The sequence below is a fragment of the Carettochelys insculpta genome, chromosome 1 (genome assembly GCF_033958435.1).
Source record: "Carettochelys insculpta isolate YL-2023 chromosome 1, ASM3395843v1, whole genome shotgun sequence".
NCBI lineage: Eukaryota > Metazoa > Chordata > Testudines > Carettochelyidae > Carettochelys > Carettochelys insculpta.
Genome location: NC_134137.1, coordinates 195263995 through 195277301, shown reverse-complemented (window position 1 = coordinate 195277301; position 13307 = coordinate 195263995). Strand labels below are relative to the sequence as shown.

General features: G+C 42.7%; 1 protein-coding gene across 1 annotated transcript in view; it reads right to left on the bottom strand.

Moving 5' to 3' along the window:
* The window catches only part of ROBO2 (roundabout guidance receptor 2), a 707829-nt gene that overhangs the window by 207803 nt on the left and 486719 nt on the right, over window positions 1–13307 (bottom strand). The window contains exons 3-4 of the mRNA XM_074983473.1: window positions 7509–7666; window positions 5551–5671 (exon numbers count right to left, since the gene is read on the bottom strand). Coding sequence (XP_074839574.1) covers window positions 5551–5671; window positions 7509–7666 — 279 coding nt within the window. The remainder of the gene's footprint in view (window positions 1–5550; window positions 5672–7508; window positions 7667–13307) is intronic.

Genomic DNA, 13307 nt, shown 5'->3' with positions numbered 1-13307 from the left:
GCTTTCCATCAGCCTAAAGAAGACAAATGTACTTGCTCAGGACGTTGCTGATCCTCCATCAATCAGCCTTGACAACTATACGTTAGAGGTCGTCCATGAGTTTGTTTTCCTCGGGTCCACCAACACTGACACCCTATCACTGGAGACTGAGCCAAATAGGAGGATCAGAAAAGCAGCCACAACTCTGTCCAGACTCAGCAAGAGTGTGTGGAATAACATCAAGTTGTACACTCACACCAAAATGCAAGTCTACAGAGCTTGCATCCTCAGTACCCTCCTTTACGGCAGCAAGTCTTGGACACTGTACGCCCACCAGGAAAAGAGGCAGAACGTCTTCGACTTGCGCTGCCTCAGGCGCATCCTTGGAATATCATGGAAGGACAGAGTGTCCAACACCACCGTCCTTGAGCAAGCTGGAATCCCAACTGTGCACACCCTCCTCAGGCAGTGGCAGCTCTGCTGGCTTGGCCATGTCCACAGGATGAATGATGGAAGGATACCAGAAGACGTCCTGTATGGTGAGCTAGCCTCTGGCAAAAGACCTCCTTGACGCCCCCAGTTGCGCTACAAAGATGTTTGCAAGAGGGACCTCAGGGAGGCAGACATCGATCCAGACAGCTCGGAGGAGCTGGCAGATGATCGCAGCAGATGGAGGCAGGAACTACAGAAGGGCCTTCAGAAGGGTGAGATGAGGATCAGACAGCTAGCAAAGGAGAAGCGAGCCCACAGAAAGCACTGTAAGGACCTGCCAGACACCCATTACATATGCAAAAGATGCATCAAGGACTGTCACTCTTGTGTGGGCCTTCACAGTCACAGTTGATGCTGCAAATCATGATCCCAAATGGAACTACAAAGGGCGCAATCCATAGTCTATGTAGACTGAAGGATGCTACTACTACTACTGGAGCCAAGAGCTATGAAGGCAACAATGATGAACACATCATGGATGCAGAAATTGAAGCTGCAATCAGGTCCCTGAAAAACAACAAGGCACCTGGTCCACACAATGTACTATGTGAAGTCTTAAGGTACAGAGGAAGAAGCATATTTGTACTCTTTACAAACAATTCAACCTATTTTGGGCAAAGGATGAAGTCTCTGAAGCCTACCCATGCTTAATCATTGTACAAACTCTTTAAAGAAAAGTCATTTGACCGATTGCAGTAACTACTGAGGAAAAAGTCTTCTGAGTATTCCTAGCAATGAACTTAAGGTAAGTAATAGCTGAATCAAAAGAGCAGAGGGAACATAAGTTCTAGACCTCAGTACTTCCAGCTTAGGCAATTGTTTTTGTCAAATCTCAGAAATGGACAAGTTTTGCACATTTGTTTGATTTTTAAGAAAGCATTTGACTCTCAACTGACAGGCTTTGCTCAAAGCACTCAAGCAGTACAGTTCTAGCAACAGACTGAGTCAAGTACTGCAGAAACTGTACAGCTTCAGTTTTGTACGCAGTAAGGGACAATGGAGAACTGACCCAGTGATAAGATATGCGAACAAATCAAACAGAGATGTATACCCAGTTCAGCACTTTTTGCTGTATACATAGAAAACTTTTTGTTCAACTTTCTTAGTAACAGTGAGGGAAGCTTCAGGGTATTTAGGCAAAGTATTAATCACCTTGGCCTAGCAGACAATATCATAGTGATAATGTCTATGGCGAAGTGAAACCAATAAAAAGCAATTAACCTGTTCACCTCAGAGAATAGGGATTAAAAATTAATGAACAGAAGACGAAGCTACTGTTAACATCAAAAAGCAAGAAGCAGGCAAACTTATTCATTAACATTGTACACTGAACCTTCGAGTTACGCATGGGCTGCGTTCCTGCAACCCCCTCATAACTTGAATTTCTGCTCAAGTCAAGGGGAGTCAGGAACCAGGCTGTTGCCTGGTTCCCAGCTCCCATGGACTTGGAGGAGCTAGAAAAGTAGGCTGGTCAATTTCCTGGCTCCCAGAGTGGTGAGGAGCCAGGAACCAGGGGGCAGCATGGTTCCCATCTCCACGCTGCTTGTGGGAACCGGGAACGTGATCAGAACATGGCTGATCAAATTTCCAGGTCCTGTAAGTGGCAGGGAGACAGGAACCAGGCTGTTACTTGGTTCTCTGCTCCCCACTGCTTACAGGACCTGGGAAACTGACCAGCTCATGGCTGGTCAGTTTTCCTGCAAGTGGCAGGGAGCTAGGAACCAGGCAGCAGCCTGGCTCCCACCTTCCCCCATTTCCCTAGCAGAGCCAGGAAACTGACCAGGGCAGATGCCTTGGTCAGTTTCCTCACTCCAGCCAGTGAAGAGGAGCCTGGATCCAGGGCAGTCTAGCTCCTGGCTCCCCTCCACTCCTTGGAGCCAGGAATCTAACTAGGGCTCCTGTCCTGCTCAGTTTCCCATCTCTGCAAGTTCAGGAAAGCAGGGAGCCAGGCTGCTGCCTGGTTCCCAGCTACAACCACTCTGGGACCGGGAAACTGCTCCTGTCAGGGGTGGAAGTCGTGTTAGCCCATAGTTGTGTCAGGATTTTTTAACACCTTGGACACCATCGTCCCCGTGGGCCAGGGAACACATGCCTTTGGCTGTGTAAAATCAGTGCAGGCACATGAAAAATCTAAAGTGTCACAGGTTGCCATTTAGCAGCATTACCAACGGTCACTTTTTGTCAGTTAGCTCCCCCGGTAACCTGAACTCATGAATTATTCATGACTAGGTGTTTGAATCTTAGGCCTCTGATTGGGCGAAGGTACGAACATCTAGAACCTTCTACGCCCCAGAGGACCTAACTGAAAACCACACCTGCATGTAAATTTGATCATGAATATTTATACAGAATCATGAATTATGTATGAGGACTAAGAATATAAGCAGGTGCTGCGGAGCACTCTGTGGCCCTGGGAGGCACAGACAAGGATTCTGTGGTCCTGTATAGGGAGGCGTGGCTGCAGGTGCGGTGTCCGCCGAGTCCCTTAGGCCAGCCCACAGAGGCAAAGCAGCTGAATCACTCTGAGCTGTAAATCACTTCACCACTGCCATCCACCTGCAGCACTGACTGGACTCGGGCAACACCTACGCTCTCTAGAGGCACCTCCTCTCCACCTGCGGTGCCAGCAGCAAGCTGTCTCCGTGGGGCGACGGCCGAGTGTTGAACTGGCCCGCCTTTGGCGGGTACTGCGCGCTCGGCTGCTTAACCCGGAGGCCGCCATCTTACCATCGTTCCCACCTCTCCACCTGCGGCACCGCCATATTGATTACCAGACTCTTCTACTTACCTGGACTTGACTCAACACTGGACTGGACTACAACTTCTGGACACGTAACATACCTGGATTAACACTTTATATAGATTCACCACAAAATACCTGGGACATCGGGGCCCCCAAAGGGGGAGTAGGGGTCGTGCCCCTATGGTGTGCTGGCCCGACGGGGTCGGCGCAGAACCTGAGGGCCTGACCCTCAGGGCCGGGCCTTGGAGCGCAGGGTATACAAAGTACAGCACATTTAATTATTAATTGTGAACAGTTTTATATTAATATTATTATAGCATATATGAAGGTATTTAGTAATAATTTTATTGGGAAGGTATTCTTGCTTGCCCTGTTTTACCCTCAATCCTCCTTTATATATATTATTGTGAGTGAAGGCTTGACCTCCTCACCTCCCATCAGCTGCCAACCTCAGAGCTACCTGAGGCAGAGCTAAGGCCGCCCAGGAGCCCCCTTTAAATAGAACCTATTCAGGGAAACGGAAGGCCTCCCACAAATAAGAGGAGTCAACCTTGACCACCTCTAGACCTTTACATTGGGGTAGGAGTAGCGCCCTGCCCCCGGTTAGAGGCGGGGGTTAGCACCCCTCGCCCTACCTGTATTGTTTGGCAGCAGGGATATTTAAACCCTTCCCCTTTTACCTATCCCTTCCTACTAATAAATTCGTTTTTTGCCTTCCGGCTTAATAAAATCTACGTCTACATCCAGGAACCATAAAATCTTCACAATGTTACTAGTAAGTCTATAGGTATCATTAAAGTTGTAGTATAGATTGTTATTTGGTTAGTGCTGTTCCAGTAAAAACCTTTATTTTGTTATCATTTTAATCCTTGTCCTCGGTCTCGCTCTTCCTTATCGGCCACTTCCCTCTAGGAGGCTTGGGCGGGGTAAGGTGTGAACCAGGGTGGAGCTCTCCTGCCTGGGTTTGCAGCAGGGAACTGACTGGGTGCTGGGATCTGTGCTCAGGAGGTGTCAAACAGACCTCCTTGGTGTAGGGCTTTGTTTAATCTAACATCCTTTAGCCTGTCCAGAAAAAAGCCCGGCAGGTTGTACATATCTCAAGGGTTTATTGTGGATACTGAAGAAGTAGACAGCTGCACCTGGATTAACACATATCAATAGGAAGATGACATTGACAACCAGATAGCTGCGGCCTTCAGAACGTTTGTGTTCTTGAATAAAAATATTTCGGACCTTACATCAATGCTCCTGACAATAAAAACGTAATCATACCCAGCACTAACTGTGGATTCATTATTTTATAGTTGCAAAACATGAGTATTGACAAAATGTCTGGAGCAAAAGCGGTAAGAGTTTGAAATGAGATACCTGGCCCATATCCTAGTCATGACAAGGCTTGCCAGATTAAGAACCCACAGAACACTGGACGTGCAATGAATGACTATACTCATCAGAAGACACCAATTATAACAGTTTGGTCATGTTGCTAGGATAACCCCATGGAGGAGAGCAGGGTGAGAGAGGCTGTGGATATCCAAGGAGACAATGGCATCACATAGTACATAAAACTATCCAGGAAACCCCACAACAGGTTCAAACAGTGGCTTCAGACAAATGTATGTGGAATCTCTTGATAACTTCAACTCAACCCAACCGTGGCATTGGAAAAAGGAAATTATGATGATACTAGTTAACAGGTATTCTATTTAGGAATGCATATTCCATAATATAGTGCTCAAGCCATACAATCAGATAGGAAGAAGGGCTTTTGAAAACTGGGGGGGGTCCTTTCGGAAGGTCCCATCTCCATGGTCAGCGCACGATTTGAAAAGACGCACTTTCGAGTCGCCGTGGCCACCATTATGCTAATGAGGCGCTGCATATTCATTGCAGCGCCTCATTACCATCTTTTGAACCCACTCATTAACATGCCCCTTTCGAAAGGAAGGGGCTTGTGTGGGCACGGGGTTAAGTTGGTCCAACTCTCTGTTAAGCGACATGGTGTTAAAAGTGGTTTGATTATCCTCTGTAATTTTATGGGAGGAAAGCATTATCTACTGGATTAAGGTTTCTGAGTTTATGCAGCTCGTCAAAGACCTCCAATTAGATTTCAACTATGCACTCAGAAAAGATGGCTTCTTCATCACAAGTCCCAATTTATAAATTGCAACGCTCAAAATCTGTGCTTCCGAAAAAATTGGGGAAAGTACTCTGTACATCAGCAGTTACTCTGTTACCCTGATTTTGTCACTTGCTTTGGCTCTTTAGCTAGATCAATTAAATATTTCACATCATCTCTAGTAAAAAATAAAACAAAAGCCTAGGAAGTAGTTTACCAAAAACAGTCAGCTCAGCTGGGTCGCTATCTCGTTCCCCCACCATGTTGGTACCGACACAAGTGTACATGCCAGCGTCACTTTTCCTTGTGTTTGAGATCATTAGTTTCCCACCTCGTATCTGTTTGAAGCAAAGAAAAGAAAGACATAAACAGATGTTCAGAGAGAATTAGATCACAAAGATCCAAAATATGAAGGGATTCTTTTGTTTTTTTACAAAAAAGCCTTGACTTTTATTGTTTAAGGGTCATCAGCCCATCTATTGGTTATTGAACAAAAGCAATACTAATGTGATATTAGGATCTTCTGAGGAATATTTCATCCTACTTCTGATCTTGCCTCAATTTTTTGTTTGATGTTGTTAAATTTTAGAACAGTTACATTTCTTGCTACCTTTTTTTGGTGATATATGATGCATTTGGTGCACTATTTCTAGCACGTTAATTTTGTAAGCCTACAGTATCATGGTGGCACTTTAAAAGGAAGCCAGCCTTACCTACAGTAAATTGATCTCAGAATCTGTAGTATCCCCTTCTACTCTCTGTATTTACAGAGCCAGATGTTCTCCTTAGTTCTTATTCGTGCAAATGGAGTAGACTCAATCTGCAGATAACCAACTGAGAATTCCCTTGACTCCTATATCAACCTCACTTCCATCTCAGGAAGGGGACATATTGAAGAAGGAAACAATCACATTAATTAGAAGAAAGTATACTGCTCAGCTCTGCAAATTACCAGAAAATGTATGGACTCTTTGGGACCATAGGTAGCTGTTATAAATTAAAGCAGCCCATAGTTTTCTTCAATTTATGGGCTGGAGCCATAACAACTTATATGTAGTGAACTGTAGTAAGACCCCTACTATGCTTCCTTTATCCCTGAAGAACCTAGTGGAGAGAGCATGGCTCACATCATTTTGAACAGGAAATACTTTAATTTTATTTAATTGCAACTACTTACACATGAAAGGCAATAGAATTTTCTAAAGCCACCACTGTGTCAAGTGATACTAGCACTGAACAAGTTCAAAAGTTACTATGTACAAAAGAAATGTTAAAGAAATACTTTAAAGTTGGTTGCAAAGCCAACTTCTCAAAAGTTAGAAGAGGCTAGTATTAAGGTTGCCTGTGCAAGGGTTCTACAGATAACTGCCTTCTTCATTACACATCCCTGATTTATTCTCATTAGTGTGTCACTTTGCTCTTTTACAGCCTGTGGCTCCTGTCCCTGGTCCTTATCAATGTCTTGTCTCCACCCCTCCCCAGCCAGGTCCTTTTTCCCTCCACTTTCCCTCACTTCTCACTCCTCTGCACTTAAGTCAGGATGTTTCCTTATTCTGCATATTTCTGGGCATTAGCACACTCATGGGGGCTTGCTCAATGGAAAACAGATTGTTCAGAGAATTTTGCTGCCAAACTCTAACAAATCTCTCCTAAGTATGTATAAACTGACAAACATAACTTGGAAAATTTTCCTAACTTTTCACAGAGGCAAGGGTACATACAAGACAATCTTAACTATTGCTTCTGGGTCTTCCTATGACTACAGATGGACCTGAGATGCAAATTCTTAACTTCTTCAAAGATTAATGTTTGAGTGTTTGGTTTGGCCCACTGTAGAGAAAGAATTAATTTGGGGAATTCTGCTCCATTTGAAGAGTTGTAAGGTTTTCAGGTGTGGAGGTGTGAGATAGGCCAAATGAGAATACTCACATCCTCAGTCCTACAATCAGAACTGTGCAGGAACACTCATTGCTTGGCGAGTATCCCAGCAACATCAGATATATTCCATATAAGCCCAAGGATCACCCTGCATGGAGCCACTTGGATTATAGAGGTTTATATTTTTGTGGGTACAGCTATATAAATTATTCAGAACTCATACAAATCCATAGAGAAATCTACTTCTTAAAAACACCGTAGATAATTATGTATCAAAGATATTTTGGTAGGACTTACACTGATTCTTTCTTCCCTATCATCAATGCGGATTTTATCTTTCTTCCAGTAGATTGTGGGTTCAGGATGTCCTCGAGGAGGCTGGCACTCAAGAATAGCAGGTTCTCCAGCTGCCACAACAACATCAGTAGGGTTTTGGCGAAAGTCATCTCTTAGCACTAACGGAACAAATAAGGAAAGGAAAAGAAAATGAGTTATTAGGAATTGCAACATGGCAAACAAGGCAAAGGCAAAGGCAAATTATTTTTCCCAGTCTAAGTTTTCAAATGGCAGCTTGGTAGTACTATATGAACTGTAAAACTCCTTGTAAAATGAGTTATTGGCAGTAAAAAGATGAAAGATGACTGACCAGGTAGCTTCTCTTATTAAGTGGATACAGAAAAGCCATACATGTATTTACTTTACATTTGCTAAACATAAATGCTCTCACTGCTCATCATTTAAATTCAGAAGGACCAATATACACAGGGCTCCTTTTAGTCTTCTATTCTAGATCCATGTGCTGAGTGACATCTGGCAAACCTAAGTTCTGAGGAGAAATATTCCTTATGGCAGTATTTCTGTTTTAATTCTGGACTCTTTTATTAAAGAAAGTAGCACACTGAACTTGCAACCCTTTAAAAATGAGGTGTGCCCGGCTCTTCAATTCACACCTTTCTTGTCAGTGATCTCCCCACCCTACTACTGGCTAGGTGAAAAGGTTCTAAATTTGACACACTAATGTTCTATATTTGACACCATAAAAATTGTGTAGTTTTGCCTTTATTCTAGAAGACTTTTTTTTTTTATCAAATTAGTGCAGAATGACCAGTGTTTTCACAAGATGCCAGGAAACTGAGCTGACGCAAAGTATGCTAGCAGTGCACCTGCTTCTGTTTTTCAGATATTCTTGAAGCCCTGACCAGTCTTGCCTCATAATACGCAAAAGAAAAAGCATTTTAATTGCCAAGAGCTTTGAAAAGTAAATTAGGCAACACACACTAGCTCTGTATGTAAATCACGCTACTGTAAAGCAGGATTAGGACCAGCTAGCTGGCTCCTGCAAGTGTTGAAATGATATCCACTTTATTGTTATTTCTCCATGGGTGTCCTCATCTCTAGGTTAATTAACATTCTTATAAAAATTGTCCTAGATAGAGTTACTGAAATTGAATTTAGGGCATATCCCCTTCTTGAATTGCAGCTATGTGTAAGCTTCATTACTGCTTTGCCACAGTTCCCATTCTTAATGAAACCAGGCCCTCCGAGAAATTAGAAAACACTTTATCCTAGTGAAAATGCAGTCAGAAAGACTTTAATATAAATTGGTCTTTCCCAGTTTATATGTAGAGTTAATTTACTGCTTTCGCTGTTAATAAAAACAACAATGTTTTAAACTGAATATTTTATGTCCTCTTCTGTACCACACAAGAAGAAATTGTTATTTATATGCACAAGGATTGGCTTCTGACTGCGGTGAGATGAATGTGCATGGAATTCAGTATAGGCATGGGGTTACAGTTATTATTCAGAATGTGAAATACACAAGTAAATCCCAATGGTGAAAGGAAATTAACTGAAAAGTATTATGATATATAAAAATACAAAAGAATGATTGTTTAGACCATTTGTAGAGGTACAAATACGACAGGAAAATGATCGGAAATGGTGAGCATAAAACAGCATTTTGGCAAGGACTCCACTTTTTTCAAGGTAGCACATCTGGTAGCTTTCTTTAGTACTGCTTTCCCAACAAATGGCTTGCAAAATGTCTCATCCCAAAAGGTATTTCTGACTGATATGACTAACTAAATAAGAAAAGAAAATAGAATCTTTTGGCATTCTGAGATAAACTGGAATGTAACGTGCAACACATAAAACAGAAATGACATGATGAAGATTACGGGCTTCTGACAATTTGGCACTACAACATGTGTTTGTGGCTATCATATTAGGCAGACAGTATTTTCCAAATGAAGCCAAGAAAGGCAGCATCAGCAGCAATTTCAAAGGTGGGGCCAGACAGAAATGTAAAAACCTCCCATTTCTGGAAGTGTCTCTTAAATCTGAGAGCTAAGAGAGAAAGACATATTTTTGAGTGGAGAAATAGCCTCATGCACAACTGGTAAATTGCTGCCAAGCATTGACTACTTCTACAACCAAAAAACTTCCAAGTGACAGATATTAATTTTTCTGAAGACACAAATGGACAGCCTTAAGTGGTTCCATCCTCATTACATATGTTACTAAACTCATAAATATTTTAAAAGTTAAACAGATATGTATGACCTGGTTCTTCTTTATATTGGAGCAATTTGAGAGATGCAGAAGTTTTACAAAGTATAATAGTTTTATACCACCCAGTCATAGTTCCCAACACAGGGCCAGGGATGAGTGTGTGGCTGGAGCACGGTGATTGTTTTCACTAGCCAGAACTTGCTTTCTTTTTCACCATAAGAAGCCTCTTAGTGCCAGAGGAAAGTAAGTGTAAATTACAGAAACATGGAAGCTCTGACTTATGCTCAGAGTAGAGTAGGGCCCTGACCAGTCAAGTGCCTCGATGGAATACAGAACTGAGATTTAGTAAGGGGAATACATTGAAACTTGACTCTTAATACTGCAATAGATGCATCTATGTTCCTCTGAAATTGTCTTATGTGCAAGAGAGACAATTGGAATAAGGACAAGCAGAAAACAGAAAAAGGAGAAAAAAAAAGGGCTACAGCTAGGCTAGTTAGTTTTGTCGATGAAACTCACTACACATCCACACACAAAATGCGTTTTGTTGCCAGTCTGTTGACAAAACTTGGTACTTCTGCAGAAATGGTTCTGCCTCTCACAGAGGAGGAAGAGCACCTTTGTTGTCAGAATCTGTCAACAACAAGCAGTGTGATTACACGGGGGTGAGGGAGTGCCCGTCTGTCGACAGACAGGGCTTTCAGGACAGTGGGCAGCCTTGTCTGCTGTACTTCTGATTGGCTGTTTTGTCAAGAGAGCCGCCAGGCAATCCAACCACTGCCAACAGAATGGATCATTCTTTCGATCTGCTTTAGAGCATGACCAGATTCTGTCGACAGACGTTTTGTCGGAAAATCTCTTCCAATAGAAATGTCTGTCGACAGATGCATCTAGTGTAGCCATAGCCAACGAGGCTGGGGAAGAAAGAGATGTGGGATCAGAAATGTGAAAGATGAACATGCAAATGTGAATACAGAAACTATGGAGCAAGAAACAACGAATTAGAATAGATTGGAAAAACTAAGGCAAAAGGAGGGGAAAGGAATGGAATAAGGAGGATGCAGAACAAAAGGATGAGGTAAACGAAAGGAAGGAATAAGTATGATTAGAGATCACCTGATGCCCTTTAGGAAAAATAGGTGGATCAGTAACAACTTGTTGGCATAAAGTCTTTCAAGTTGATGTATCCTTCATGCACATACATACTTGGCTCCTCGCACCAGCATTGTATGTGCTTAGCATGAGCACTTCTGTCAATGCACAGTGTGGTGTACCATGTGTAGGTATGCCAATGGGCAACCTGCCACAGCACAGTGCACCATATTTTGTGAAGTTTTGGCAGGCATGGTGCAGAAGAAACATGTTGTACAGGTTGTTTGGGAGCAAGAGGATCAACTTCTAGGGTGCCAAATCCTACTTGGCCTTCCTTACCATCTCCCACCTCTGACAGAAGTATGGAGCCTGCACAGCTCTGCACTCATCAGAAAAGGACGCAGGACACACATTCCTCCTCATGTGTCTGCTGAGACACAAGAATTGACTCTGTAGTGAACGTGAACGTTTCTTAAAGGAAAGATCTTTGTGGAGCATGGCAAGGAACATAGACTTTTTGTTTTGATACTCAGGATCTACTCAAGGTTGCATCCACAGAGCAATTGCAGATAGTGGAGCAGCACTTCTGGGCCTCAGAACAAACACTGATTAGTGGGGTTGCACTGTAATGAAAGCTTGACATGACTTGAAGTAGCTGCAGAGCTTTCAGATGTGCAAGACCACATTCCTGGATCTGTATGCTGAGCTTGCCTCAGCCCTCCTGTGTAGCACACCAGAAAGAGTGCTGACTGGCAAAGGAGAAACAACTGACACTGTGGAAACTTGCAACCTGGGAGTGCTACCAGTCAGGGGAAAATCATTTTGAAGGTGAAAGATCCAAAATGGAGGCTATTGTCATGTATGCATACAGGACCATGAATAGTCCCCTGCTATGCAGGAGTCTGATTCTCAACCATGTGCAAGACAGTTGGGTGAATTTGCAGCAATAGGGCTCCTGAACTGCACTGGAGCTACAGACAGATATGCCTATTTTGGCACCAGACCACAATGCCACAGTGTACATCAACAGAAAGGCCAATTTCTCTACAGCCGTGCAAACTCTGGGGAATCACTGACAATGCTTCACCAACATAAATGTTGAATGGTTACAGAAGGTGAGTTAGTTTAGTATCTGTAAGAACACAAAGGGCTAGAAGCAGGAACTTCCTTTCAAAACCACCATTTTACCACTGGAAATGTTGAAATGCCAATAGTGATTTGGGAGGGGAGCCCAATCTGTCCCTGCCTCATGAAGTCAAATACTAGCCACTCAACAATGCCAAGGAAATATTCAACACATGGCTCAGTGGGTACAGAATGACAGCTGAATGAACTTTTGGAAGATTGAAGGGACACTAGTGATATTTCCTCACAAGTGTGAGTCTCCATGGAAAAAATGCTTATAGATGTCTGCAGCACAATATCTGTGAAGCAAAGATGGGAAAGCTGCTTCTTCAATGGAGCTGAAACAGTTGTTCGCTGAATTTGAAGAGCCAGACAGAAGGGCAACTAGAACATGGAACTATACAGCTCAAGAAGGCTTTGAAAAAGCATGTCACAGTAATGTGCTTTAATGTACCATGATCTATCTGTCTCTGCTGTCTGGGGCCTATTGGGAATTATTTGGTTTTTGTTATACATCTATAAATATAGCAGTGTAAATGTAACTGTTAATGTTATGGTGCTTGCTGTACATTTATGATTATTACCCTGTGTTTGTCACTGATCCTATGAGATGTCTCAAACTGTACAGTAACAATTAAGTGAGCATTTTCAGAAATGGGAGCTGTGATGCTGTATAGGTTATGAACTAATAAACATGAATAATTTCCAAACAATAGCATTTTATTGAGTAACCGAACCAGTGCAAAGAAAAATAAATTAATTGAACAGAACTGACAAAGGGGAAAGAACATTTGTGCTCATTTTACCACGTTAGCAAATGTGGCTTTCAGAAGTCAGTGTACATGAAGATGCAGTGGTAGGGGTAGGGTTGCAGATCCTGATGCTACCTATAATGTTGTGGGAAGTAAAGTGGTGCCACAATTGAGTACTCCATGGATAGTTAAGGAAAGAGAGCCTGGAAATGTTGAAACTATAGATCCAAATGTGTCCACAAGTCTGTTTTTTTGCTGTGGGAGCAGCACCAGTATCATAAAATCATAGATGATTAGAGCTGGAAGAGACCTCAGGAGGTCATGTAGTTCAACCTTCTGCTGAAAGCAGGACAAACTTTTAACTAAATCATTCCAGCAAAGGCATTGTCAGAAACAGCCTTAAAAACCAATAAGAATGGAGATTCCAGTACCTCCTAGATAACCCTTTTCTTTGCTTCACAGCCATCCTACAGAAATAGCTTTTGTCCCCGAATATCCAACCTAGATCTTCCTCATTGCAACTTGGGACCATTGCTTCTTGTTCTGTTATCTCCCATCACTGAGAATATCCAAGCTGTATCCTCTTTGGAACCTCCCTTCAGGAGATGAAGGC